A 27,426-nucleotide genomic window follows, 5' to 3' on the forward strand; every position below is an offset into this window, starting at 1 on the left:
GTGCTTTGCACTTATCGCTGTCAGGATATAAATTGCTCCTACGTACCTATGGCTGTGGTAGGAAAGGAGACATGACAGTGCTGAACTCAGTAACGGTATTTAGAACCTGTGTATTTTTGGCTAGCAATATCTTTAAAAGCTTCCCAAAATACATTCCAGGTCAGAGCTTTAGAGATAAATGCTTGCAATTTCTTGCAAACTAGTAGTTACAGTAGCCAGCAGAGTTTTCAGCTATTTGAAGTAAATAGGTAGTTGGTTGTTTATTAAAGATCTCTGAAGTACCTCCATCAGGTGAATAATCCTTATGCGACTCTTCCAATTCCAGTAACTGCTGAATGCCAGCAACGTAACTATTTACTTATCAGTTTGGGTAACCCAAAATTGAGTACTTAAAGACCTAGCATCATTGAGAGCTTTATTCCTATAAAATAATGCTTTTGATGTGGGTATCTTTCTTAGGTATGACTTTCTCATCTCATGACGACGACTTCGTTCTTAACAGAGTTGATCTCTGGTTTTGAGTGCCAAATTCCTATTTAGTTGGCAGTTTTATTTGGAGGGCACGGGGGGGAGGAAAGGGAGGAGAATCTATCTTTTAGACTTCAAATGTTTCTTGACAGAGAAAGATTCAGAAAGAATTAAGTGACAGACTTGTGCAATAGTAAACTTCTACACAAATTAATTATTGCAGAAAGTCATAAAGGACACAGACGAGAAGCACAATAATGATGGAAGTGGCAAGATTACTATAGAAGATAGTCTTTAGACACCAAATATTGTAATCAACATCCTTCGATCATAGCACAAATGAAGAGACCAGCAAAAGTTTTTTTAAATACTTAACACATTAAGTTTATTGTCAAAACAAACCTTATACAAAACATACAAAAACATAGGTCTCAGAATATAGATAAGCAGGCTAGTAAAATAGTCCATCATGCAGCCCTGATCATCCACTTGATTTTCCATTCACTAGAGTAGAAGAAGAGTGTCAGGTCCATCGCTTGCTATTAAAAAAATTCCAATACGCAAGTTCAGGCAGGAACTAGAAGTATATTGAAAGATGATGCAAAATACTTGGTACCACAATTGGTTGAGCTGCAGAAATAATGTAAGTTTAAAAGGAATGTTGGATTATGTGCCTTACAAACAGAAGTTAGTAAAGTCCAGATAGGTTAAAAGTGGTGAAAATGCAGTTTCTGTGGACTTAGGGAAAGCATGGTATAAAAACCATATGCCAAGAAAGAAAAAGTATAGTTCTTTTGAACTCAACTGCACTCTGAAGATACAGATATCTATCACCTAGAAGAGGGCTGCTTTAGGAATGACAGAAGTTTAAGATTGAGAAGTTTCACAGTGGATTGGTTTGTGATCCATTCCCGTTTCCATTTTTTTCTTCAATACACTAGCTTTTCTTTGCCGTCCAACACACAAACCCACCAAAGTAGAACACCATCAGATCAGCAGGCTGTGGGCAACATTACTGCTTTTCCATTTTTGTTCTTGTATTGCAGCTTTTCAAATTGTGGGAAGTAGCAGCTCCAGGACAGCAGGGGATTTGCATGCCACCAGAGCTCTTCTCACAATTTGGCTTTTGACCTGAAGCAATTATTTTTTATATATGCAGATTCTGGCTGTAGCTGCTGCAAAGGCAGCTTACAGCAGAGCACCTTTATTGGGTGGTACAATCAGGGGCTTTATCTTTCTCTGAAGTTCCAAACCAGTGCTTAAGATGTTCTTCTGTGGGCTCTATTCCCGCAGGTCGTGTATCTATACAGAAGACAAGAACATTAAAGTAATACTTAAACTTTTCCAGTTAGACAAGCAGTAGGAATAGAGCAATTTAATCTTGACTAGTGTTTTAAATGTCAACTGTCAAAGCTTGCCTCTGAGGAACTTTGTATTTTGAGAAATTCTGTTCTATTACCAAGTCAGCCATCACAAGAAACAGCAGTGAGTCATATTCTTTCTGGAGGTCTGCCATTAATACCCTGAAAACTGGTTAACTCTTCACAGCATGTCTGCTGGGGTCTTTTAAGTTTTTAGAAGCAAGTGTAATGAGGGCAGTAGCCTTAATATGCTAGTATAGATCACCAAGAGACTTCCCCAGAGGTCATCTGGCCAGATATAGGAAATCCTGAGTAGGGCTAAGGAACAGAAGCTACCAAAACAGCTGTTACTGCAGCTGAAGCCAGGTAGACTGGCAGATTCAACATCAAAGACTAAAGTCTACTGTCTTGAAGAAGTTTAGAAAAAAGTTAACCAGCAACTAACTTTGAATAGTTTTGCCAATGTAAAGTTAACGTTAAAGTTATTTACCAATGTAAAGTTAAAAAGCAAAACATTTTAGAGCATCGGCTATCTAGTAATGATATTCTGCTAATTCACTTTTTAAAGTCAGTCATCAACACTTCCACTGCAACCAAAGAAAAAAACTGTTTGTTTAATCTTCAGGGGGTGAAGGATTCATTTAAGTATTTAGGTTCTGTAGAGCTCCAGCTGGTCAGCCCTTCGACAGTCAGCTGACTAACCATTCAGGAAAATTGTGTTTTCATGCAAATTTCAGATCTCCCCTTGTATTTTGCCTCTCCAGATCTTTATAGGACAACACCACTGTGTTACATACCTGTTAGTGTACCCAAGCTAGAATTATCAAAGAAATTTGTTGGACAAGTCAGTGGCAGAGGCTTTGATAAGTCCTGAATCACAGTTTCCTGAGAAATAGGTTGCTTGGAGGGTGAAGGCATTTGATCTTTAAGGGAATATGACACTGTCTTCCTTGGAGACCTTGGTGCTGCCTCTTGAGTGGTTTCTCTTGAGAATCGTTCTCTCCATTTTAGTGCTCTTTCTTTCCATTTTCTAAGTTCCTCTTTCAGTTGAAGCTCATTACTGAAAAGAAAAACCAAAACCAGACCAGCATTTAAGAAAATTCTAAAGTAGTTCCTCTAAGTAAGGAAGAAGTCCTGACAACAGACAGTTCCTGTATTTTCAGATGACGTAGCAGACATATCTGTGTATCTTGCTTTCAGAGGCAATTTTTTTTTGATCTAAAATTCCTTCCAACATATAATTTAAGTATATCTTCTATCATCTATCATTTAAGAGATTCTTATGAGAGAAAGTAATTTAAAGTTCAATAGGATAAAGATATATATATATATATATATGTAAGCAATAAATCACTCGTTTTAAAGAAAAGCTTATGATGTAAAAGAAACTAGAAAATCTAAAATTACTCACTTCTATGAGTCTCCCAGAAAGAAACACTGGTGACATACATAGTTAAGTAGCAACAAATGATTCGACATGTTGCTGATCAGCTTCAAAATTACCTTAGCAGAAGGTCATTTTGTTTCTTCAGGTGCAAGTTCTCTTTCTGTAGCTTAGCTTGTTCAGATTTTAGAACAAGTATTTGTGTGCTCTGCACAATACCACTGCCACCACCACAAGTAAGGGGTATTTGGGACTGCTGAGGAGCTTTTTCTTCCAGTACCACTAGAAAACAGTTTTATACAGATGTGTGTGTTATTTGGACAGTGCTTAAAACCAAGTCAATACATTTTTTAGCCTATTCCTTCCTGTGGTCTTATATGTAAAACCTCACTAGGCTACAAGTGCCATTACAAAAGCTATTCTTTTTTATACACAAAAACACACCTCCCAGTATTCACACAGCCAGGGAGGTATTAAGAAAGTTAAGAGATTTTTCATTGGGCCATTTAGAGTTAAAATAGTTGTAGTTTCAGGTATGTCAATTATGATTAGAACTAGCTATTCATATGTGAAGTCAGTCAAGGAAAAAATGGCAACATGAGCTACTACAACTGCAGCTTATCTCACCACAAGTGAAAACATGGCTGGAGAAGTAAACACAAGAACTGCTGTGATTCTAATGCAGTGTATGTGCAGCTAACACATTTACTTCCCATTTCATCTTCCAATGCACCAGTCCTCCTCATACCCTTTGAGGTAGGAGGCCTGCATCTCAATCTGGACTTTAACCATATAACCTTAAAACTGAATGTTTAACCTGAAAGAGTCCCTTATATTTATCTTGAATTTACCAGTAACATTTTGGTCTTGCTGTGATCTTCTAACTTCTTCTTTCAGCTTTCTTAACTGTTGTTCTTGGTGTTCTGCAAGAGCTTTATAATTAGCAAGTCTATATGGGGCAGGAAAGGAGGAAGAAAAAAAAATTCAGTTTAATATTTATTACAATTGCAGAAGAACTAGTTTGATTTCCAAATGAGCTGTCAAAAACAGAACATACCCACGTTAGACAGGTAAAACTACATAAACCTAGTTGTCAGTTAGATTTTAGTTAAAGTGCAGAAAACCAGAAGTTGGACTAGAATTATTCTCTATGTCCCTTCTCTTCAGTGAACTAGAGATTGCTTTTAATTACTGCTTTCCCCTCACCTTCTTTTGTCAGAACAGTTATTTCATTTATGGCTGAATGAATATGGGTTGGTTGAGAAATTTTGGTGGGTGTATAGGGAAGGAGTTTTGTAATCAACCTGAGATGCATATGGTTTTTACTTTCTCTGGAATCCAGCTACAATGAAAGCCTAGGACACCCAAAGTTCACTTCTTATTCTGTGGAAAAAATAAACAGAGAAGTAGAAGCTAAGAACTAAGTAGCTGAGAATTGTAACAAGGTAAAATTTGAACTTACTTCATTTCAAAAGACTTGGATTGTTTCATTCTTTCCATATCATTTTTTACCAAATGTGTTTTGAGATGATCAATTTCTTCTTTGTACAACTCAGCACCTTTATCTAATTTTGCCTGAAAATAGAAGAAGAAAGGCTTGTCACTTAGCAATAAACTTAAGGGTTGCTTGCTTTGTATCTTTACTATGATCTGCTAGATTTTGTAGGACATGACTAGGAGCAGGAAGTTATCCTGGAGTAAGAACGCCCACATTTCCAACTAGCACTATAGTATTAGTTGGTATCCTAACTCTAGTGTATTATATGCAATCACATTTTAGCAAGTTTTGCTGACTTATTTGCATATATGTCTGGGCATTTTAAACTAGTATGCAAATATATTACACAGAGAAAACAGCTCATGCTTCCGTTTCAAAATTTCAATTTTTTGTAGAATGTTTCAGAAATGCAGCACATACCAGTGATAAATGTAGCTTCTAATATAACATGGGTTCTAAATTTTGTCTCTGAAGGCTGCATTGATAGAATGTGAAACCACACGTTAAACGAGTAGTGTTTTACTGTAAGAATGCCATACAGAATAATAAATTGACTTTAGAGAGCCACATTTCATCTACAACTGTTCTCAAGCATGCTTGCTCAATCTCTCTGAGATCAGAGGAGAATGAGAAAAGTATTTTGCTAATACCTGAAGACTCTGATTCTCTGTTAAGGCAGTTTTGAGGCACTTCTCTGTCTCATTCAGTCTGGCTTGCAGTTCGGTGAGCTCGCTTGTCGCTGTTTTTATTCTTATCTGTGCTTGTAACTTGTTTATTCTGTCATCTTTCTCCTTTACATTTTTTCCAGCTTCATCTATTACATTTTCCAACTTCTGAATTTTAATTTCCATAGTCTGTTGAGATATATCAATCAGATATGAGTAGTTATGCCAAGAGATATAACAGTAACAGCATATGGTTGTATTCTTCATAAAAGCAAAAAACCCAAACAAAAAATCCAACACTGCAGGCTCTATGGGATCTCTTGGTGTCTAGCTCATCGTTTTCTGTCACCTTTTAGTATTCTGGAACACTCAAGTCTAAGAAAGAACATGCTTTAAACAAGTGTGACTAACAAAAAAAAAAACAGGACAGAAAATGAGTCCTCAATTCCTAGGATTAAAGACAGAATTCTTCTCCAGCTTCCAGTCTGATATACCGAATATCATATACTTAAAAGAAGCATCAAGAGTATCACACTATTAGAATCACTATTTCCAAAACAAATGGGAGCATTTCATATGTATTTCTAAACGGACATCTATTTGTGTACAGAAAGCAGGCAATTAAAATAATCACATTACAGACAAGAGCTCAAACTTTCACTTTGGGAATAAAGAAAAGCTACAAAAATAAAGTGCACCCTGGGCCAATGTATTGTGTTACACAGATTTACAGCTGTCAATCTTTATTTTCTTTTCAGTTTGAAGTACTCTCACTTAGAAGACAAGCAGAGAAGTCTTCCTTAGAAATAAATATTGGTACCTTTATATCTTGTTCTGCAGCCTTTAATTTGTTATGAAGCCTGTAGTTTTCTTCTTCTAATGCGAGACTGGCAGAGCCACCAGGGGCCAGCTGTTCTTTCAGAGTGCTTAGTTCCTGAAGCAACTCTTCACTTTTCTCTTTCCTCTGTTTTGATTCAGCATCTGCATTTTTACAGTAATTGGTAGTTTTGGCATCCAGCTCTGAAGAAAGTTGAAGGAGTATCTGAAAATAAGTAGTGTCATACAGGTAAATTTTAAATAATTTTTGAATCAGCTAGAAATAAGGTAGGTGAAGAAACAGGAAGTATCTTGGCCTGTACGAATTTCACATTCTTGTTTCAGTGTTCCGTTTGAAGATGCTTGCTATCAGAAATGGAATCACTAACACTCAAAAGACTAGTTTCATTTCCAAAAGAGGGGGAGGCAGGAAGGGGCACAAGAAAAGGTGATAATGCATTGCAAACTTACCAGTATTTCTGAATTAACGAACACTAACACATTACAGAAACAAAGGAACTATATTGGAAAGACTGCTTGAATGTCAGTAACAGAAAAACACAGTTATTTACATAACTTTTTGCTAGAATGTATTCATTGACTAAAGTAAGTGAAACCATTTGAGAGAAGATATACACATTGGACTATTCTAGAAACCTATATGCTTATCATGCCAGATAAACAAAAACTGCAGTTGTCAGGAAGTGACAATGTTATACTAGACTGTTTCGTAAAAGCTTTGATCCATGTAATATGTCTGTCAGGAAACTCTTCCAAAAAGCCTGCCAACATTGGGAAATCCTGAAGTCAAGACTGGGTATTGACTCTACAGAAAAAACTTTTTAAAATAGGCTAAATTTAAGAGTACAGAACTGAGTCACAACACTGGGGAAAGAAGGGTGATGAGCTCTTCATACTTCAGATCAATACCAGTAGAAGAAATAATAGTATGAACAGACAAGGAACTTCCAGGATACACTTGTTCGGAAGACCATTTCCAACAATGAATTAGAAGGTAGTGGATTCCCTCCATAATCTGTTTTTTGAGAAATATTCAGTACATTTAATCAGAAAGATTAAATATAAAATCCTGTTCATGAGGCACTTGTAAAACACTTTTTTTTTTTCCAAAGGGGGCAAGAGGTAAGAAGGAAGAAAGAAAAGAGAAAGGAAGGCTGAACCACCTCTAGAATAACTTGACTTGCTGAAATTAGAGGTGTGAGACTATAAATTACAATTGAGTTTTAAAAATGGCTGAAGTAGTTTTGATAAAGTTGGCTTGAAGTGAGCAGACAATGACAATCTTGTGGTCATAAAGCTTGGAGAAACTGATTGTATCAGGCTGCCAAGTTCTACAAGTGAAGCTATGTAACAATTTTGAACCTACAGTTTCCAGAACTCAGTCTAATAAAAATGCAGACCAAAAACCCCCCCACATTTATCACCTAGGAAGTCTTATACAAAGCAAGTTTCCAAGTTTGGATGCACAGGGAAAGCAGTCTTTAAAAATCTTCTTCTAAGTATTCCTACATCTTACAGTTAAGTATGAATATAGTAAGTGCTGATGATCATGAATCTTTAAATGGCCTTTTTTTGGGGTTTAGTTTTCAGATTAGAGGCATTTACAGAGTACTTACACAAAATACATTTCTGATTAAAGAAGATTTCATTTTACCTTTACATTAGGAGTCCAGAATTTAATGACTTGCAAAAGCCTTTCAGTGTCTTTCTTTAACTCTTCTTTAAGTTTCTCTGTATCACAATGAGTTCCTGAACAATCTTCCCAGAACTGTGTTGTTTCTTTTCTAGCATTTTCTTCCTGCTGTAACTCTGTCTCTATGCAGAGAAGTTGGCTTTCCATTTCTGATACATCTTTGAGAATGTTCTTTAAAAAAAAGGGAATTCAAGTCTAAATATTGCTTTGATAGCTACGTGTCTACACATATATTTTGCCCTCTTAACTATCAATATTTGCAGGAAGTCTGTTTTATAATCTAATTATCATATAAGATAAATTGTTATACTTAAAATACTACTGGGAAAATGATAAGACAATCTACATTCCTGGGACAGGTGGGAAGGAGAAAAAAATTATTGTTAGTAAAAGCTTCTCTCATTGTTTTAAAAGTCATCTTGGTATCAGGTAGTATGTATGCTATGGGGCAAATGAGTAAACAAAATTCCCACTATTTTATAATAATTTCACTTTGAGCCACTTTATAAAATAGAATCTTCATATTATAGAATTAGTAGCATAACAAAAAAATACAAATTCTATTCCCCCCCTCCTTAAGTCAAGTCTTAACAGATAAAAGCAATGCCATTAGATTAGCACCACCACATTACTCCATGCCTTGAAATATGGAAGTCTTTTTGTCTGAAAATGGTTTCAGATACTACCTCTGCTTCGAAGTGCAGACTCTGCAGCACTTCACTGATGTTTAACTCTTGAGAAGATACTTCATTCTGGTTCCAATAAATCTTCCTGAGACACTGAATCTGATCTTGTAGCTGATCTTGTTTTCTCTTTTCCTCAAGCAATTCCATTTCATACTTGTTAACAGTTGAATAATATTCTCTTTTCTTTGAGCAAACACGACTGAACAGAAACTGTTGTAGAAGCACAGGATGTATCAGTGAATATGCTTTAAAATGGTACCCTACATCCAGCTAAAATTCTGTATTTTATAATTGAATCTATTCTTAATCCATATGCGTCCAGGACACCTAAAACATGACTAAAAGTCAAATCCTCATGTGCTGTATAGCAATGGCATATAAGGCTTTTAACTGGGTCAGCATTTCTAAAGTATGCTATTTTTTGCAGACTCCTAAGAAAGCTAAAATGTCTAAAAGGCTCTAGGCAGCCTTCCATGAATCTAGATTTGAAAAGCAAATTAAAGTATTCTTTGTTGTGTTTATTTTCTCTTAGAGTTCTGAAAGGTGCAGATGATCTACAAGAGTATCATCACTGTTCATTGACTATTCTAGTCGAGATCACTACTTAAATCTTAAACTTCTTTAACCATAAAAGTTAAAAGGCATCTATGGAAAAAAAAAAGATAGAAAGATCAAATGTAAAAATCCTATGTGAAGTTACAAAATAAGGCTCTTTCAAATAGTTGCTAAACTTTATAGCCAATGGATATTTTCAGAGACAACTGACTCTCAAGATCAAGTCCAGTACTTTCGTATACTGGACATGAACCTCGCCCTCTCCCTGGGCCTATTTCCCAACTCCTTAACATTTTATGGTAAATAAAGACACAGAAGGACTTTATTGTTTACTGTAATTCTGCATATAACAAATTCTTTCCCAATTCTCCTTTTTTCTGATAATTGGAATCCGTTTCTCCACTGAACTACAAATTGGGGAAGCTCTACAAGGCTATAGAACCTAAGCTACTCAGGTAGTTTAATAGAGTAAACTGGTAGTTTGCAGAGTAAACATGCATCTTCAAGGCATCTTGCACGTTTCTTTCCCCCCACAATGAAATACTTACTTAGGAGTCCATAATTTGATTTACAGAGTACAGAAAGAAAATTTTCCTAATTAAAATGGATTAATATCAATGAAATACTGTGCAAAGCAGCTGAACTACAGCCAAAAACTAAGGCTGATTAACTTAACTAAATAGTTCCAGTTTTCCAGGATTGTAAAGCATTTACTATCAATTTATTTTCCACAAGATACGGATTCAGAAAAATCAGAGCTAGAGTACATAGAATCCTAGCTGTTAATATTGAGAGTTTACTAAAAAGCCCCAAACCGAAGCAATATGAAGCATCCACATATTCAACATTTTAAGTTGGTACCTTCAGTTTGTTCAATAAACTCTGGAGATGACAGTTTATTTTCTCATTTTCAGTTTGAAGTCTTTTGACTTGTTTACTCTGTTCTGATGAAAGCTGAGTCAATATCACAGCTATCAGCTCTTTCTGAATATTCAGTTCATTCTTCAGATTCAGAGACACTGTAGAGAGACAGTCATACCTCTTCCCTATATTTGGGAATTTCTCAAGAAGCTCCTAAATACAAGTGAAACAAATTAATTCAGTCACAACATGGAAGAGTGATTAGCTATAAACAGAAGCTTAAAATAAAGTATCAAACTCCAGGACTAACCCCTACAGTATGTATTGGTTTTACAACAGAAAAGTTAATAGGACTAAGACTTCAGTTTTGACTTGCCCCAGGAATATGACAAAAACACTAAGCCAGGCACAAAAGCAGAGAATTTCTTAGTTTTCCAGAAAATCATTTCACAAGCTCAAATTATTTTCATGGTTTAGATTGCCTGGCCACATCAAGACCCGTAGATGAGGCCTGAAATTAAATTGTTGCCTGGTCACAAGCTTGCCAGCTGGGCTGCCCTCAGGATGGGCTCCCAAGTTGATCTACTTGGCCCTTTGTTGGAAGAAAGGGATCATGACATTGTGTCTAGCAGTCTGCCATAAAAAGGAAGATGTGATCAAGCAGTAAGCAGGCTGAGAAATGCAATAGTCTTCAAGGCACTCCCAGTAAATTGCAACTCAAGTATCTCAAGTGAAGCTAGGCTATATGTTTTTAAAGTATAAAACTTCCCAGGGCATACTGCATCCATGTTTGGTTCTTAGTTGAAAGAAGCAGGATTCACCAGTTTAACTCTTCACCCCACAGTAAAGACATTGGAACTAACACGTGCCTTGTGTCAACAGGAACAAGTACAAGATACTTGAGAAAACTGCACAGGAGGCAGATGAGATCTTACCTATTACAAAGTCAGAAGAGGAGAGTGCCATTTAAAGAAATCAACTGATGTTTACTTCCCTCATTATTAGCTTCCTACTGCTGATGTAGGATAGAAAGACTGTGAATGGAGAAAGCCACACATAGCTGATATTTGCAGTTTGGCCCTTTACCACTTTTGGTGTTAACTGAAGAAGAACTCATGGCTTTTCTAGCACATATAGCCCAAATCTGCTGCACAGATGTACAGAGTGCAGTACAATGGTACTCTTTAAAGTGTTTCATAAATCCTGGTTTATTTTGGCTTTCGGTAGGTTAGTAGTACTTCTGACATCTGTGAGAAAGTATACTCAGTATAGTTGATTACCAAAAGCTCTAAGGAATTATAGAAGCTTCCTATTTTAAGGAGAGAAGCTATTTAATGAAATTAATTTATTTGAAACAAATTTTTGTTGTGAGTAATGCTGTGGGGGATTTTGCAAAAAGAAAATTGTGAAGTGCTTCTACATAACTATTTATTTTCATTGGGGTGGCTGGACAGTAATGAAATCAAATGAGATGTCTCAACCGAGAAGTTAAATTGAACCTTCTTATAATGAGATGCACAGTCACTGAACAGCAACAGCAAATCAAGTGATCCCATGGTTTGCAACACCTTAGCAAGATATGCAAAGAATTTTATACATTTACACGGAAACAAGGTTTAATGCTCCAGAATAAGCGGTATTAAGGTTTCACACGCATCCTTAAAATAAGCACAGAAGTAAGTTTACCTTAATTTTCAAGGTTTTTTCCTTCACACTGTCATCAACCACCTGCTCTGTATTATCCAGTGGGTTCACCTGAATGGACTTATTTAGGTTTCTCTGCTTCAATTGGTCTAGAGCACATTCCAGTTTTGCATTTGTTTCAATACACTAAAAAAAACCATACATATTTAAATACCATTCAAGAAGAGAAGTTTGTAATAACTTAGGTATGCAACTTGCAACACCAACCATCTCAGAATTTTTTTGCAATTCTGTCCTGAGCTGGTCCCGCTCAGACCTGACATCCTGAAGAAGCTTCTGTAGCTCATCTTTCTCTTGATTAATTGATGAGATTTGTTCTTTAAGTTGGAAAGAGTGACTAGTTCTTTCAGCCAGTAACTGGTCTTTTTCACATGATACGCTATTTAGCATCTCAGTTAACTGTTGAATCTATAATAGATAGTGGAGAACAAACAAGAATTACGATTTGGTTTTGGTGTGTATACTCCCCTATGAAGTACTCAAACCAGTTGTGTCAGACAACAGAATTTGCAGTAACTAAAATTCACACTAACAGCAAGAGAAGTTTAAAAATAATTTTGGTGTTCTACTCACTCAGAAAAAGAAATTAAAAGGAATAACATGACACCCTGAGAACTCTAGTCAACTTTGGTCTTCAGTAAAGCAAGAGGAAACAAACAAAAAGGCAGTCAACATATGTCCACAGCACAAGAAAACAAAAAGAAGGAGATGATTAGCGTAAGAGATGGGCAATGGAATTGTTTTTATATCTGCTCCAGTGAACAAAGCAGTAACACATTTGCTAATCTGAAGCAATCCTTAATTACACTCTTTGATCTACAGACAAAGGAATAGTTTGGCAGGTGAAAAGTGAAGTGAAAACTGCAAAGACCGAGTTGGCAAGAGCTAAGTGCAAGACTTTGAATAACATATTGTTTGAAAGTGTGCAAAGCACCAAGGATTCCAAACCCACCTAGGTGCATACTGTCTACACGGTGCCTTTTAAAGTCAGAATAAATACATGTACAATTACTGACTTTTATTAAGGCTGCACACATTGGATAAATTGGTGTCCATTCTAATTGAGTGGCCAAACCAACTGGTTACAAGGCTGAGACAAGTTGAGGATACTATTCCTAAACATCAGTAAAGAAACTTGTGCAAAATCCTTTGCCCATGTTCATCCTTGTTTAGCACCCATAAAAAAGATGCACTGAGAATTAAAAAAAAAAAAAAAAGGGATTTGTCTTGAACAGAAGTTTAGCATATCAGTGATAAACCAGCAGAAGACAGAATAGCTCCTAACACCAGAACTCACCTTATTTGTGAGGCTGTCCTCCAAAATCTCTGACCGCCTTTGAACCTTTAACAAATGTTTTTCCCTTTCTTCAGCTTTGATCTTCTCATTGCTGAGGAGTTCCTGCTGCCACTTCAATTCCTTTTCGGTTTCAAGAATCTGGAGTAACAATAAAGCGACAAATACACAATTAAGTTCTGTGAAAGCACATGAATCTGTCACACACCAGGCCATTCAATATTTCATAGGAGTCAAAATACTTGGTACAAAGAGTGATTTAGTTAGGCACATGAAATTTCGAGTTCTGTCTTTGAAGGTTTCTCCTTTTGCTAAGCAAAGCCTGCTAACTAGCATAGTGATAAATCCTTAGTAATGTAAAGAATTAGACAAAGCATGCTACAAGCACATTTGGACATATTTTCTGCAATCCCTGTTTACACAGATGGGTAACACAAAGCAGGAATGTAATTTGAGTAGGGTACACATTAAGAACTATCTAGAAATTATTACTTAACACAACTTTGTGTTGGACTGTTGACAGAGTGCTGTTAAATTATCTTTGATAAGTTCTTATAGAACTAGCATTCCTTTCACTAAATTTCCAGTGAAGTTGAAGTGTTACAGCAAGACAACTGATACTCAAAACCAGGTGATTTGGAAGATACTGGTAGCAAGAGTAAGAAGATTCTCCTCCCACCATAGATTTGAATTAACTACAGATATTTGAAGTGATTACTCAATATCTGAACAAGGACTGATGCTCAGTGGATACCACCCAATTCGCTTGACTTCACTGTTGTGAAGATATGCCTCAACCAGAAGAAAAAGGTGTCCAAATTCGTCAGCTTTAGTTTCAAAACTTTGGAGCTCAACTACAAAAGATACTATTTTATCAAATTCATTAAAAACCATCTGTTAAGTGTTTTGATAATGAAACCCATGTATTTTCTGGTTCCTCATTTATTCCTAAATAAAGCAGCCTCAAGTAACATTTTCGAAAGAATTTACATGCATCTTTAAATACCATTCCACAAGACAGAAGTTAAAGCATATACCCAGACTGAAGAATACTGGCATAAATTTAATACTTGTAAGATATTTTTCAAGACAATTTCAAGAATTAGCCATCTTCCTCTACCAAGCATTTGTAGTTATTATACTTTAATCAAAGATAAAGCACCTTATCAACACTCTCCTGTAGGTTGATCTCCAGTTTGTTCTTCTCTGCTTGAATACCTTCCAGCATTTCCTGGAGCTGATCTCTCTCCTGTGCTAACAAGTCACACTCTTTCTCCTGCTGTTGAAGTTTACTGCTTTCACTCTCAGTCTTTTCTTTTAGTTCTCCCAGGAGCTGGTGCCTTTCCTTAGTTACCAAATTTAAGTCCTCATTCAGCTTGACTACCTATTAAAAACATTTTTAAAAATAAGTATAAGGTCAACACATTACTATTAGCAAAAACTCCTCTTCTATTGCTAAATTGTATTACCACGACATGACCTATTGGACCAATAAAACAGCAGAAATTATCACAGGTTATTCTAATAAGTCCTTGAGGGGACATCCTCTAAATTATTTCTAAGAGTTTCTTATTACTGTACTTGCCTTTTCTTTCAGTTTGTTTATTTCTTCATTTAGTTGTTCTTCAGTGTTTTGCCATTTCTCTTCGCCATGTGCTAACATGTTCTTCTGGATATCAGCTTGCTCTCTCTGATGCCTTAGTTCTTCCTGTAGATTTTCCATTTCTGACAGAACTTTTAAGGACTGCAGAACAAGGTATTACACAGATGTTCACTAAGTATGACTAGGTTTTGCTTATCAGGAATTAAGAATGGTATGTCAAAGCATTTCAATTTCCAGGGGAGAACTATCAGAATAATCAGCCTTTTACTTTAGGAAAAAACCTCAGTTGTCATTCCCCCATGCTTAGTTTAAGAACTCCAAAGGAAGACAATCTTTAGAAATAGTCTTTATCTGTTTTTAAAAGAAGTAGGCAGAAGTAAAGGGGAAACAGAAAAGTGTTGCTGGGGGAACAGATTATGTAGATGACTATTCAAAAAACAACAAAAACACCACACCCTGAAAGATACACTTATTCTTGTGGCAGTTGCCACCAGTTACATGAGCAATTTGTCTAATTGTTTCATAAGATTTAAATCTCAAATTAAACATTTGATAATCCTAGTTGGCCGATTTTAATTTTAAAATTTGTTGGTCTATACATACTTAGAGATCAGTGATTCTACCTGAGGTTTGCTAAAAATCTTATGAAAGCTTTTAAGTTTCTTAAAATAATTTGCAGAGCTTCTCTTAAAAAAATTTACCTGACTTCCTTTTAACTTTAGAAATTATCATCTTGATTTTTTTTTTTTTTAAACTACGTATCAGAAAAAATTTGTCTGAAATAGTGCATCAACAGAAGCATATTTTTCATGCAAATACTTGGAATACTTAAGTCAGTAATCTGCCAGGAAATAAGGCATTAGGAAGGAGAACTAGGACAGCTAATCAGTTTCTTTTCTGGGTTTAGCTTTCTCTTCATCAATCCAGAATGAGCTGAAGTGGTAGGAGAATTAAGCCCTTAGATATCAGTAAACCTGGATTACCTCTACTGTTCAGCATTAAATGCAAAGGCACTGTACATGAAAGGTGTAACTGGCACTTGTGGAGTGTTTGTGCAGCGGGTGGCAGACAACTCTGCCTAAGTGACCAAGAGGGCAGGAAGGGGATAGGGGGTAAAAAAAAAAGACAGATTCCAAAATCCAGATTGGATTAGTAAACTAAATTTTTAGTTTACTGTTGCTATGAACAAGTGAAGGAAGAGGAGCAGATACTGAATAGCAGAAGGCGTCATGACTGAAATTCAGAGTGGTACAACTTGCCTTTAAAACAATTATTTAAGAGATTTTATACATACTGTCTCCTTGCTTTCCCGACAGTCAGCCTCTAACCGATCTCTTTCTGCTTTACAAGTCTCTACCATTTGCTGTAGCTCATCTTTTTCCTGATTAAGTAAAGCTATTTTGTCAAGCTGTTGACAGATATGCTCATTCATTGTTCTTTCAATTTGTTCTTTTTCTGCCAGTAGCTTGCCATGTTCAGAAGAGACACGAGTCAGGTTTTCAGTTACTTCAGTGAGCTGAAAGAACAAACAAGAACCAGTATTAACATTTTTGATAAACTCTAGTATGGATAGAAGTAATTGGAGAGCTGCTTTGGAAAAAACCTCCAGTTACATTCTTATTTATTAAATTTTGTTATTCCAGTAATCAGGTTTGAATTTAAGAAGTCATATTTCACAAGCATTATCTGAACATATGGGTGGTTATAATTGGATTATTTTACAGAAGACAACTCCATTAGTTTACTGCTGCAGTAAGCAAAGAAAGATATAACAATTTTGCTTAGAAGTCAATCAAATTTCAGTGCTTCTGTCTCATTGGTAAACAAAAGCAGATGTGTAAAAACCTACAGGCCATTATAATTCCATAAAAATGACTCCATTGCTGTATCCACAGCAGATAGGCTTGGTTCTACCAAGTATTATTGTCTCCTGCAGCCACAATAGCTTCAGACATGAAAATAAGTAAATAAGAAATTTATAATAGTGCAGCAAGTTAAAGAATGAGCCAAACAAACAGTCTTTTAGTTGCTCAAGTATCTTCAGAGTTACACAGCTAAAAGACATATTGTTAGAATTTAAGTTTTAAGATTTGGAAAGTGCACTGAGATCAAAGAGCAGTATTCCAAATAATATTCCATCACCCAGCACTACAGCATGTTTAGTTATAAGTAAGGGTTGTAGTTTGCAGGTCAAACTATGTTGGATCATCTTTTCACTGCCTCTGTTTCTATGGCATTTTTGAGAAGCAGTACAGGGAAAAAGAAGGGAAAATCTTTTAATTAAGTTTCATTATTACCATTTACTGAACCCTTACAAACTGAAGTCTGCAGAGGATATGGATTGCCAATCCTGATAGGATTTTTAGTTTACTTGACAAAACTGCATCTGACCTTCTGCTGCAGTTCATCAGTTGTTTCCTTCAATGCCTCTTGCGCTTTTAAGAGTTGATCCTCTTTCTCTGAAATACTTTCTTTCAGCTCCACAATAGTCTCCTGATGTTGTCCAAGAGAGTAATGAGCACATCTCAACTCTTCCCGCATCTCTGAATTCTTTAGACACAACACAGTTACAGTATATTAAAGCCTGACACTTCCAAAATTTCAGGCAGACATTTACTAAAGCTATCATCCTAAATGAATAGGACTATTCTTCTTACCATGCTAATTGTCTCCTGTATAGTTTTTCTTAGCTGGTCTCTTTCATTCTGGAGATTCTCCAGTTGCATTTTAAGATTATCATCTCCTCTTTCTGTCAGAGTGCTCACTTCCTGACAGTCATGCAATTTTGGAATAAAATCTGTTCTTTCCATTTTTTCAGATTCTTTTTGACGTTCATTGGCCTTTACTTCCTCCATTTCATGCAGTTTCCTTTGTGCCTGGTTCAGCTCTTCTCTCAGAAGAAACAGTTCTTGCTCAATAGATTTTTCTTGAATCTGTGGTATCTATTTTATACAGAGATAGAAGTCAACACATTTAGGGAAGTAGCTTTAAACATATCCAACCTTTGATAGGCTAATTAGAAACAGAAGCAATGTTTTAGAGAGATTTGTATTTTTTTTCAGAATAATAAGATTTGACTGAACTAATTTCAAGAAACTTAAAATTTTGTATGTTTCTTAACATGCAATTCAAGTAAGGACTTCTGAGACAAGTTACTAGAAGTAGAATTTCATAGCCATAGTTTAAGACTGAGGGGGGGAACCCACACCCCCAAAAAAACCCCAACAACAAGAACAACCCACCACAAACCAAACTACAGAAACCTTATCCATATTTCTAGTCTCAACAGTAGACAATAATGGTGTTAAGACAATTATTTCCTTGAAGTGTGTCCACTCCCCCCATAAATATTAAAGTATATGCACATACTTTACTTTTTTCCAAAGTGTATATACACATACACACACTTTATATATATACATATAACACTCAAAACAGCATGTGCAGTTTTGGAAAATGTTGGATGTGATGCCTCTTTTGATGCCAGGAAAAAAGTCAGTTCTATTTATGCTTCAAAAAAGCACAACCAGTTTCCAGATGAGCAATTTTAAGGTTCAGCTACTTATAGAACCACGTCTCTGTGCAGATCAACTCAGAAAAATCACCATCCTATATCAAATTAAAATTTTATTTACAGAAAAAAATGTTTGTTGTATTCTACTAATAGTTGTCCATATATAACAATATGAGTGGAATATATTTCAACTCAACAATAATAATCCTAGTGTTTAATGGTCTGCAGATGAGTAGCAGGACCCTTTTATCCAGTTTGTTTTGCAAATTATTTCCACTGAAGTTTAAATAAGCATGCGTTCCACTACAGCCTTAGCATAATTACCGAAGTTCCTTCCCCATACTCTTTTTTCAAATGTAAACTGTCCATCTTATCCTGCAATGAATAGTTCTCTTGTGTAAGGAAGAAGATTTGTTCTTTTTGCACCTGAAGCTGATCATTTTCTCTACAGTTATTCTTTTCCGATTTTTCCTCAGCAAGCTGGTCTCTCTCTGATGTGATGATTTTTATTTCTTCTGTCATTTGTGATACCTATAAAAAAATGTGCAAAGACAGTATTTCCATCAATTCAAAACCAAAATTAAATGCAAAAGTTTTGTGTGATTCACTCTGCTACAGTATTTCTACTATCAAGCCCCTGTAACCAAACTGGGAGAACTCCAGAACTGACTCTTTGGCCTTTGTCACCTGTTTTAAATGCTAACCTTTCAGCAGTCTTTTCAGCAATATTGGCTAGATTTTAATCTAGAAAAAGTCTGTGGAAGAAGCCAAATAAGAAACACCTGTTGGATTATTTTTACACATCTGCTCCAAAACATCCAAATGCTGAGTTGACAGCCATTGACTTACTGGATCTGGCAGCTGATACACTTCAAGAAAAATCACATCCTATAGATTATCCCTCCAGAAAAACAGTACTACTGAAGCAACTGTGTAACATTTAATATTCTCAGCACCCTTCTTTGTCAGTTGTTGAACAAACAGGCATAAAAAGCAGTGAACCAGCCTTCTGCTCTGTGTTAGGAAATGAGCTGCCCTTTACACCTATGTGTTAACGCTTCTCTTTGGGACTGAGTGTTATAAACCATTAGCCTTATTTCTACCCTTAATTAACCCTTATCTCTTCGTCCACTTGCCATCTAATGCCATCACTCAAACTGACAACCACAGGGCACACTAATTAAGCAAAGGTGTATTAGAGTGTACATTACAGCTGGAATCTCTACAGAAATAGATCAGTACCTGGTAAAGACTTGGATCAGGCAGTATTACTTTCTTGCCCACTTTCTACCAAAGGCCTAGAAATTTTCTAAATGACAAGCAGAACAGACTATAAGCAGACTAACTAGGCTTGTTTTTTTCAGTGTTGGAAAATACATTAAAAGCATTTTTATTTTGAATTATTACATAACGTTTTACCCTTATATTGAGTTCTTGAATGGTTTTCCCTAGTGCCTCTTCAACACTCAGAATCTGAGATTCTTTTTCAGAAATATTTTTTTCCAACTTCTCAACAGTGTTCTGGTATTGTTTGAGAGAACTCTGTGTATTTCTCAGTTCTTCATGTGCCAAAATGTTCTTTAGAATAAAAGAAAGAAAATCCACAAAAGAAAATTCAAGTATTTTGTAACATTAGTAAGCACTCATTGATTAAAAAAACACCACACAAACCCCAACGCCCTTACTCCCATATATAATTCAGTACAATTTTTAAGTTGTCTTACACTCTCCCCCTTAACACGTATGGTCCATTTCTACAAAGGCAGAATTCCTACCATTGAAATAGTGTCCTTTATATCCTCTTTGAGTTGGTCTGTCTCAGCTTGGAGAGACTCCTCTTTTTGCTTCAGGTGATCTCTTTCCTGGAGTAGAGTTTTTACTTCTTCTCGACATTCAGTAAGCTGCTGAAGAACTACCTGGATCTCTGAATCCTTGGCCTCCAGTCTCAACTCCATAATCTTTTCTTGCTCTTTTAATTGCTCCATTTCATTTAACTTCTGCTGAGTCTGAATAAAATCTTCTCTTATCTCAAGAAGTTGTTTGTGCTCTGCTGTCTTTTCTTCCAGTTCTTTCATTTTGCTAGAGAGCTTTAGTTTGTAAAGGAAAAGGCCAAACACTTCTATTGTAATGCAAAACTGCATAACATACATGTTTTCAGAGAATCTTATATTAGCTTTGAAAGGGTGAGATATGCTAGCTTTCAACAAGAGAATAAGAAGTTCATCATTTCACTTTAAGTCACTGCTTATATTCTTACCCGCATTAAATAAACATTTTTTTACAAAACCTTCTGTGGTTTCTCCTTAGCAGCAAAAGTCACACTAAAATATAACACCATACATGAAACTGTAACGTATCTTAGGAATTATCCAATTAGGAGTTATCAAATCCATAGCTGGAATATGACAGCCGTCAATGCCAAAACCTTGTCAAAAATATGTATCTTTAGTTCCCTTTGCTTCTTAAATTGGCATTTAGAAAGAAAAAAAAATTATGTTGTGATTCTCTTTGGTTTGAAAGACCTGTTCTAAACAGACTCCAGTTCCAAATGAGGAAACTTTGTTTCTATGACTTTAGGTAGAGTAGGTCATAGAAGCATAATTTAAAAAAAATTTTGCATAATAAAGGTGTAACTTCAGAATGGGAGAATAATTAAAAGGTCAAGTACAGAAGGAGACATATGACCTGGAGCAACATATAAATTTCTTTGCCTATGAAGAAAGAGACTGTTGAGCAGCATAACCTTATACACCTGGAATAGAATAAGTAATATCCACTTACGCTAAAGGAATTTCAATGATAGTATTAATTATACCTTTAAGACTACTTCTCCAAAAAAGCTTTTCTTTCTTTATCCTACAAATTAATTCCTTGTCTTGTATTTGCAAAAAGGAGCAAGCTGACACTCACCTCTAATTTCACTTCATCCAAAGCTGTTTTAGACTCTTGTGCTTCTTTAGATAGAATATTTATTTGGAGCTTCATTTGTTCATTGTTTTCTGATGCAGCTACATATTTTTTCTCTAGTTCTTCATGGAGTTGTTTAAGTGCTACATATTCCTGATCAAACTTTACATACTTAAGTTGTGCATCTGCTAGATTGTCTTTTGATTTTCCAATTTCTTCAGTCATATGTTTAAATTTAATTTCATTATCAGCTACTTCAGAAAGCAGTTTTTCTCTTTCCAATTTTAGTAAGCGTAGCTCCTCACATTTTTCAAGAATCTGCCAACAGAAAAACAGCATTAATAGCATTTTCTAAATCAGTATTTGTCATAGCTGTGTAATAAAAAACATGTGCATATACAGATATAGGAAATAAAGTACAGGCAAACACACAGCAGAGTACATTGGGTTTTGCTTTGTTGGGAGGGAGCTGTCTAGCAAACAATCCTTCAAAGGGAAGCAAGACAGACAAGCCCCTTCCAAAACCTTGAAACTTCTCCTCTAACTCTTTAGATGTTCTTTAAATATTTCCTTTTTCTTATGTTTGAGTTAGGACTGGACTGATACTCCTAGCTATAACTCCTAAACTGGATATTTAGATGTATCAATACTTTCTTTAAGATACAGAATTTAAAGTTGTTAACATCTAATTAAGTTTTGTTTATTAGTGGAAGTAGATCACCAGAAGGGTTTGGAACTTCCTGCAAAGCATTCATGAGTTGGTGAGATTACTTGTCCTGGCTAATTTTCACCGCACTACTTAGTAGCGGGTATTTAAGGATAAAGAAACCTAGAAAGTGTTTGCAAACAAACCCTTTAAGACACATTTATAGCCAACTTAGTCTACTAAGACCTGATCTGCCAGGAAACAGAAGTTTCCTTACAAGTTTTCCAGAATTTACAAGTTAAATCTCTCGCTTCTCAAGCAGCATTTCTGCCAAGATGTCTTGAAATTTTCTCTTTGCCCAGTTAGACAAAAATTCAGTTTTAGAACAGTAAACCAGGAGCAACCACCATTATACATATACACACAGTTATCAATGGTGACCAAGGCAAATAGGCAGGCAAGTGTTGGACTAGAAATTCCTGATTAATTACGGTAGACTCTGTGACTAAACATGTAAATTTATTCTTAAATGCAAATATTAAATACCTGAGGAACAATAATTTAATGAACTTACTTGTAAAAATCTCAGGTTATTTGATTCAAGACAACTTTTGGCTTTAAAACTTCATATCCTATAGGCCTCTATTGATACATTACTAGTCAAGAACAATGTAAGAACAAAGAAAAAGTTAGATTTTTTTTGTTTACCTCTTTCTGCTGCATCTCAACAGTGTTTGGTAGAGACTGAAATTCTGATAGCTCATTTACTTGTTTTTGTAAAAGTGCATTCTCTTTCCAGGCTTTTTCTAGTTCCCCTTTTAAGTCAGCTGCCTTTTCTTCCAGCTCCACAAGAGAGCACAGATCTAGAGAATTAACAAGTTTAGATTAATAAGAGAGTGTGAGAGAAGAAAAGCATGTTTTAAATTAAGCAGAGGACTTATAATGCATTCTGGATGTCATATCAGTAGAATCCTAGAAAAGACTATTTTAAAATGGCCAACAATTAAAGATGAAACTGCTGGTCTGAATTCAGTTATCACTCATTAGGTTGACACCCAGTTTATTTTAGATACTCCCCGACAACCTTTGTTAACTTGACTGTGTTTGTGTGAATTACAAAACATTCTTAAACTATTTAGAAAACTGCAATTTACAAAACATGCAGGTGGAAGTTTTCCAAATAGTTTAAGAAAGTGCTAAAGCAGTTATGTGCCAGCAGTACCAGATACTCTAATATTTTTATATTGACAGAAGCTCCAAATATTTGAGACAACAAGAGCTAAAGTCTCCCTACTCCCCCACCATTATGAGGAAAAGGGAGGAGAGGGGAAGGGAAAAAGCATCACCTGAAACAGTACCTTTTGGAACTTTACCATCCATCAGTGAAATTAGCCTTGTGTTTTCTTGAAATACAGACTGCAACTCTTTCTGCAAGTCAGCTTGCATTTTCTTGTAACTGGCTTTTCCTGCTTCTATTTGGCTTTGATAGAGTTGAACATCCTTTTGCATTTGCTTGCAATTATTTAAGAGTTCATTCTTCAGGAAAACAAAACAACATGCAATTCACACACAAAATTCTACTTGCTTAACATTTAAATGTTGCATCTGTCACATTTCCTGTGGTCACTCTGAACAAACTTTGACCTTGTTAAATATGTCAGTATAAGCCACACTAACAACTGCGTTCCTGTCAGTCCTATAACAAACCAAACCTTACCTAACAGGTCAGGGCCATAACTGCTTCTACTATTTTGTATTTACTCCTTCAAATCTCCAAGTAAGCTCCGTCCCATTTCTGAGTTCTCATCTCTTATTCCCTTTTGTTCTCTAGTAAAATTAGGTTTTGAGTCTTATGTCCTAATAACTCCCTAAAGATCGTTCATTTGCTCTCTCTCTCTACTGGCCTTAAATCTTAGACTTAAAACTAACCACCCACTCCCACGGAAGCAGCCTCTATTTTCTTTTTATCTTTCTCCTGAAGACCCATTTTCCATGAATTCCATAATAAAAGTGTTACTTGGAGCATGAGTCATTAGGTTTCTCCATATACTCCACCACATCTTGTCTTTATCAATTGCCTCCTTCACTAGTCTGGGAGCAGATAGGCCCTTAACATCATTTTGTACAGCTATAAAGGCAGTTTAACAAGTACTTGCCATCTTCTCCTTCAGCTCCAAATTTTCAGTTCTGAGAAAAGCAGATTCTTTTTTGGCATCCAAGGCTATGGTTTCACTGTCTAAGAGGGATTTATTCAGCTGCTGAATTTCCTCTATTAGTTTATCAGAATCTCCCTGAAAAAAGGGCAGATAAATAGTCAAAAAAGCCCCAAAATATCTAGCAATAATAAAGCAAATACATTCATTATAATGTTGTTAAAATGTAGACACAGGCTCAGAAAACTTGGGTCAGTTTACTCTAAAAGGAACAGTAGTAGGCTTGTTTGAGAGATGGGATGAAGAGCAGCATTTCCAATGACTTTCCTTCACCAGAGTACTGCTGTAGGATAATGTAGTAATTAGCATTTTAAGTTTTGTAAAACAAGTTTCCTAAATACCTAAATTTATCTCCAACAAAACCAAAACCATCTCTTAACCCAGCAGAAAACTCAAATTTACCACTGAAAATGATGTGTCCTTTTTTTCCACTCCTGCTTTCTGCAATTCTTCCACGCAATTCTGTAATATCTTTATTTTATTCTCTTTCTCCTTCAGCTGTTCCAATTTGGAGTTTATTTCTGCCTAAAAGTTGGAGATAAAAAAAAGGAAGAAAATTCTATTGCCCAGCTGGTTTTCCAGGTAATAATTAAACAAAAGCCTGCTTTGCACATAGTAAGTGTTCATGGGTTTTAGACATACCCTCCTTATAGCTGATAAGACTAACCAGAACCCAATGATGTCTAGGTCGTCCTCAGCAGATACAGTATTTCAAGATAAACAAACCAAGCACATTTCCTACAAGTCTTATTGAATGTAAATTTACAAACAGGCTCACCTCAAGTTCCTCATTGTACACTTCAGCATTTGAAACTAGACTCTTTAAGTTGGTAATTTCATGCATTAGTTGTATCTGTGGAGCAAATTGAAGCAAAATTGCAGAGGATGTTAGAAAGCACCCACACCAATAGTTTTAGTTGCCAACACCATGAAAATAAGCAAGGTCTATCTTTTCTTTTCTATTAGTGGGCAAATCATACACACACACGCATATCTAAACAGCTAAAGCAAGTTACTACATATTCTTTCAAATGGATAGATGAGATGCAAAGCTCTGTTTTAGCTTCCCAGTAATTAGAAAGGATGCAAGTACAATTTAATCTGCAACAGCTCGAGAAGCAAGAGCAACATGATCAAAGCAATTAATGCAGAAATTTTACAGATATGACACTTCAAATTCTAGACATGTTAAGCACTTTCTTATGACACAGTGCAGATACTTATAAGAAGGTGTCAAAATTGAGGTGAAGCAAGACATGAATACATTCAGTGGCATCCTCTGAAAGGTGGCACAAGTAGAAGACTAGATAGAAAAGCACTTGTAAAACTGAAGAACTTTTCTTTTGGTCTTTGTCAGAAAAGCTTTACAATAAGCACTCGTCTACAATTACTTCTGTATAGTCACAAGTGTAGGTAAGGAAAAAGTCCAATCTAACATCAGTGAAAAGCTCTAAAACAAGCACTCTGAGTATTTCTATAGTTAGGAGTATAGTGAGAAGAAAACCCAATCTGTAATCTTAAAATCAGGGCATGGTTGTAGAAGAAGAGATACAATACTACTGTCTGAAGTAATTTAATGTCATTATTCAGAATAATAGAGTTTAGCTGTATTTATTTGTGGTGGTTTAAATTATTAAATACATTAGTTGAAATGCATTAAAGTGTTACCTTTCAGTATTGCTGTAATTAATCTGCTACATGGGTATGAACAAATGCTTATGTTTTATGGACTGACTTCAGATAACATATCTGAAAACATGAATCATTCAAAAAGCAATTCTTGTAATAGAAACTAGAACATTGCATCTGTTATTAGATACACAAGCTTTGCAGGGAAAACTAAGTATTTGCTAAATGTTGGCTGATAAGAAAGATAGCACAATTAGTCTAACATACAAAGAGTCTTCTAAAAAGAATCTCAAATACAAGCTAAATCATAATCTATTATGGATCCATTTTGTTTAAGATCCATAGACGTTTGCAGGGAACACAGTGGAAATGAGAGATGATCTTGTTAAATTGTAACCTGAAACAACAATGCAAAAGGATGTAACTTCAGCTTCAACCCTACTTTCATGGTGAGAGGATTTTAAACAGACTAGCATGTACAAATAATCTGCAGAGAAGGTATCAGGAAAGAAGTGGAATAATAAATATATCCATGTCTTAATACCTCAAGTTGTTGGTTTTGGGTTTTTTTTGGTTGGTTTTGTTTTTTGTTTGTTTGGGGTTTTTTTGTTGTTTGGTTTGTTTTTTGCACCATGACTTACTTCACAGTCTAGTCCCTGCACAGCTAGAACCTAATACAAGTAATATATATTTTAGGTTACAGAATCAAGAGCACAAAACATTTGGACAAACAAGGTACATCTCCACTAATAGCACAAGGAGGTTAAGTCAGCATTTCCTATATCATAAGTTATCTAGTAGTAGGTTTACCTTTTCTGACTTCCTGGCACAAAATACAATGGTTCAATTTTCCACAGACAATACTATTCACACTATTTTTTTAAAATATTTTATCATCAGGTTTAATATGCTAACAGTTAACACTCACATAGTGCAATGGATTACCAAAACGCAGAGCTATTTTGAATTGTAAACCAAGATGTTTTGCACAAGAAGTATCTGAAATATGGTTTAGCAACTGTACTTTAACTTCAAAACAGTTCTGAAATGTATTTACGCAGCAAAAAACTGTCTCTTGCAGAAATCTAGAGTGAAATTCAGATAATGCATAGTATATGGATACATCTACACACAAATATATGTTTAACTAGATTTCAGTATGCAACTCCCCAAAAATTTAAGCCTGAATTTCACACTCTGAATAAATCCGGTTTAAATGCTGGGTTCATTCATTCTGTTACTGAATGTAGCTTATAACACCATCTGTTTGTGGATCAACATCCAAGTATATGTACACTGAATAAACTCTAGAAAACATTTGAGCATACAGAATTCTTGTCTCTATTTCAATGCACCTTACCTCATGATCTTTTTGTGTTTGTTTTTCCAGTGCTTCAAATTCATCCATTTCTATTTTTTCCTTCAGTTTCTCCTTCATCTCATTTATTTCTAATTTCAACTGCTCATTTTCTAATACTAGGTTATTAAAGTTAGCTTGCAGGACGTTGATCTCATTTACAGCAATATCCTGAAGAGGCAGCACAAGAAACTTTAGAAGCTGTTGTCACAATGTCAGTCTTATTTCTAGAAAATACACAACAAACTTACCTTTTCTTGTGCTAACGCTTCACAGAGTTGCACAGATTCTTCAAAGTCTCTCTGAGTCTAGAAAAAGAATTGCTTCCAGTTAACTGATCTACAAGATCAAGCAGGTTTAGTACTATATTCCTTGTTGCTTGCCTTTTCATGGCTAGTCCTGTTTCAATACCAATGCTTACTGGATCATTTGCCACAAAACCATAGAATCATAGAAGCATCCTACAACTTCAGAGATGATCAAGAGGCTTTCTAGCCAGTTATAATAATTCTTCAGACGTATAGAAGAATATTGGTGTTCTACAGAAGATT

The 27,426-nt window shown here is 35.6% G+C and overlaps 1 protein-coding gene across 1 annotated transcript in view; it reads right to left on the bottom strand.

Moving 5' to 3' along the window:
* Positions 1–832: 832 nt before the first annotated feature.
* CENPE (centromere protein E) overlaps positions 833–27,426 on the bottom strand; it is a 39,234-nt gene continuing 12,640 nt past the window's right edge. The window contains exons 16-44 of the mRNA XM_074821432.1: positions 27,127–27,183; positions 26,879–27,046; positions 24,668–24,742; positions 24,292–24,414; positions 23,833–23,967; positions 23,035–23,212; positions 22,385–22,539; positions 21,034–21,348; positions 19,899–20,210; positions 19,543–19,701; positions 18,448–18,654; positions 17,267–17,551; positions 17,001–17,159; positions 15,904–16,125; positions 14,588–14,750; positions 14,169–14,386; positions 13,010–13,147; positions 11,920–12,120; positions 11,695–11,838; positions 10,009–10,221; positions 8,593–8,802; positions 7,868–8,077; positions 6,197–6,418; positions 5,362–5,565; positions 4,676–4,788; positions 4,065–4,162; positions 3,333–3,495; positions 2,627–2,889; positions 833–1,770 (exon numbers count right to left, since the gene is read on the bottom strand). Coding sequence (XP_074677533.1) covers positions 1,673–1,770; positions 2,627–2,889; positions 3,333–3,495; positions 4,065–4,162; positions 4,676–4,788; positions 5,362–5,565; positions 6,197–6,418; positions 7,868–8,077; positions 8,593–8,802; positions 10,009–10,221; positions 11,695–11,838; positions 11,920–12,120; positions 13,010–13,147; positions 14,169–14,386; positions 14,588–14,750; positions 15,904–16,125; positions 17,001–17,159; positions 17,267–17,551; positions 18,448–18,654; positions 19,543–19,701; positions 19,899–20,210; positions 21,034–21,348; positions 22,385–22,539; positions 23,035–23,212; positions 23,833–23,967; positions 24,292–24,414; positions 24,668–24,742; positions 26,879–27,046; positions 27,127–27,183 — 5,208 coding nt within the window. The 3' untranslated portion in view covers positions 833–1,672. The remainder of the gene's footprint in view (positions 1,771–2,626; positions 2,890–3,332; positions 3,496–4,064; positions 4,163–4,675; positions 4,789–5,361; positions 5,566–6,196; positions 6,419–7,867; positions 8,078–8,592; positions 8,803–10,008; positions 10,222–11,694; positions 11,839–11,919; positions 12,121–13,009; positions 13,148–14,168; positions 14,387–14,587; positions 14,751–15,903; positions 16,126–17,000; positions 17,160–17,266; positions 17,552–18,447; positions 18,655–19,542; positions 19,702–19,898; positions 20,211–21,033; positions 21,349–22,384; positions 22,540–23,034; positions 23,213–23,832; positions 23,968–24,291; positions 24,415–24,667; positions 24,743–26,878; positions 27,047–27,126; positions 27,184–27,426) is intronic.

Source organism: Strix aluco, chromosome 4 (genome assembly GCF_031877795.1).
Source record: "Strix aluco isolate bStrAlu1 chromosome 4, bStrAlu1.hap1, whole genome shotgun sequence".
NCBI lineage: Eukaryota > Metazoa > Chordata > Aves > Strigiformes > Strigidae > Strix > Strix aluco.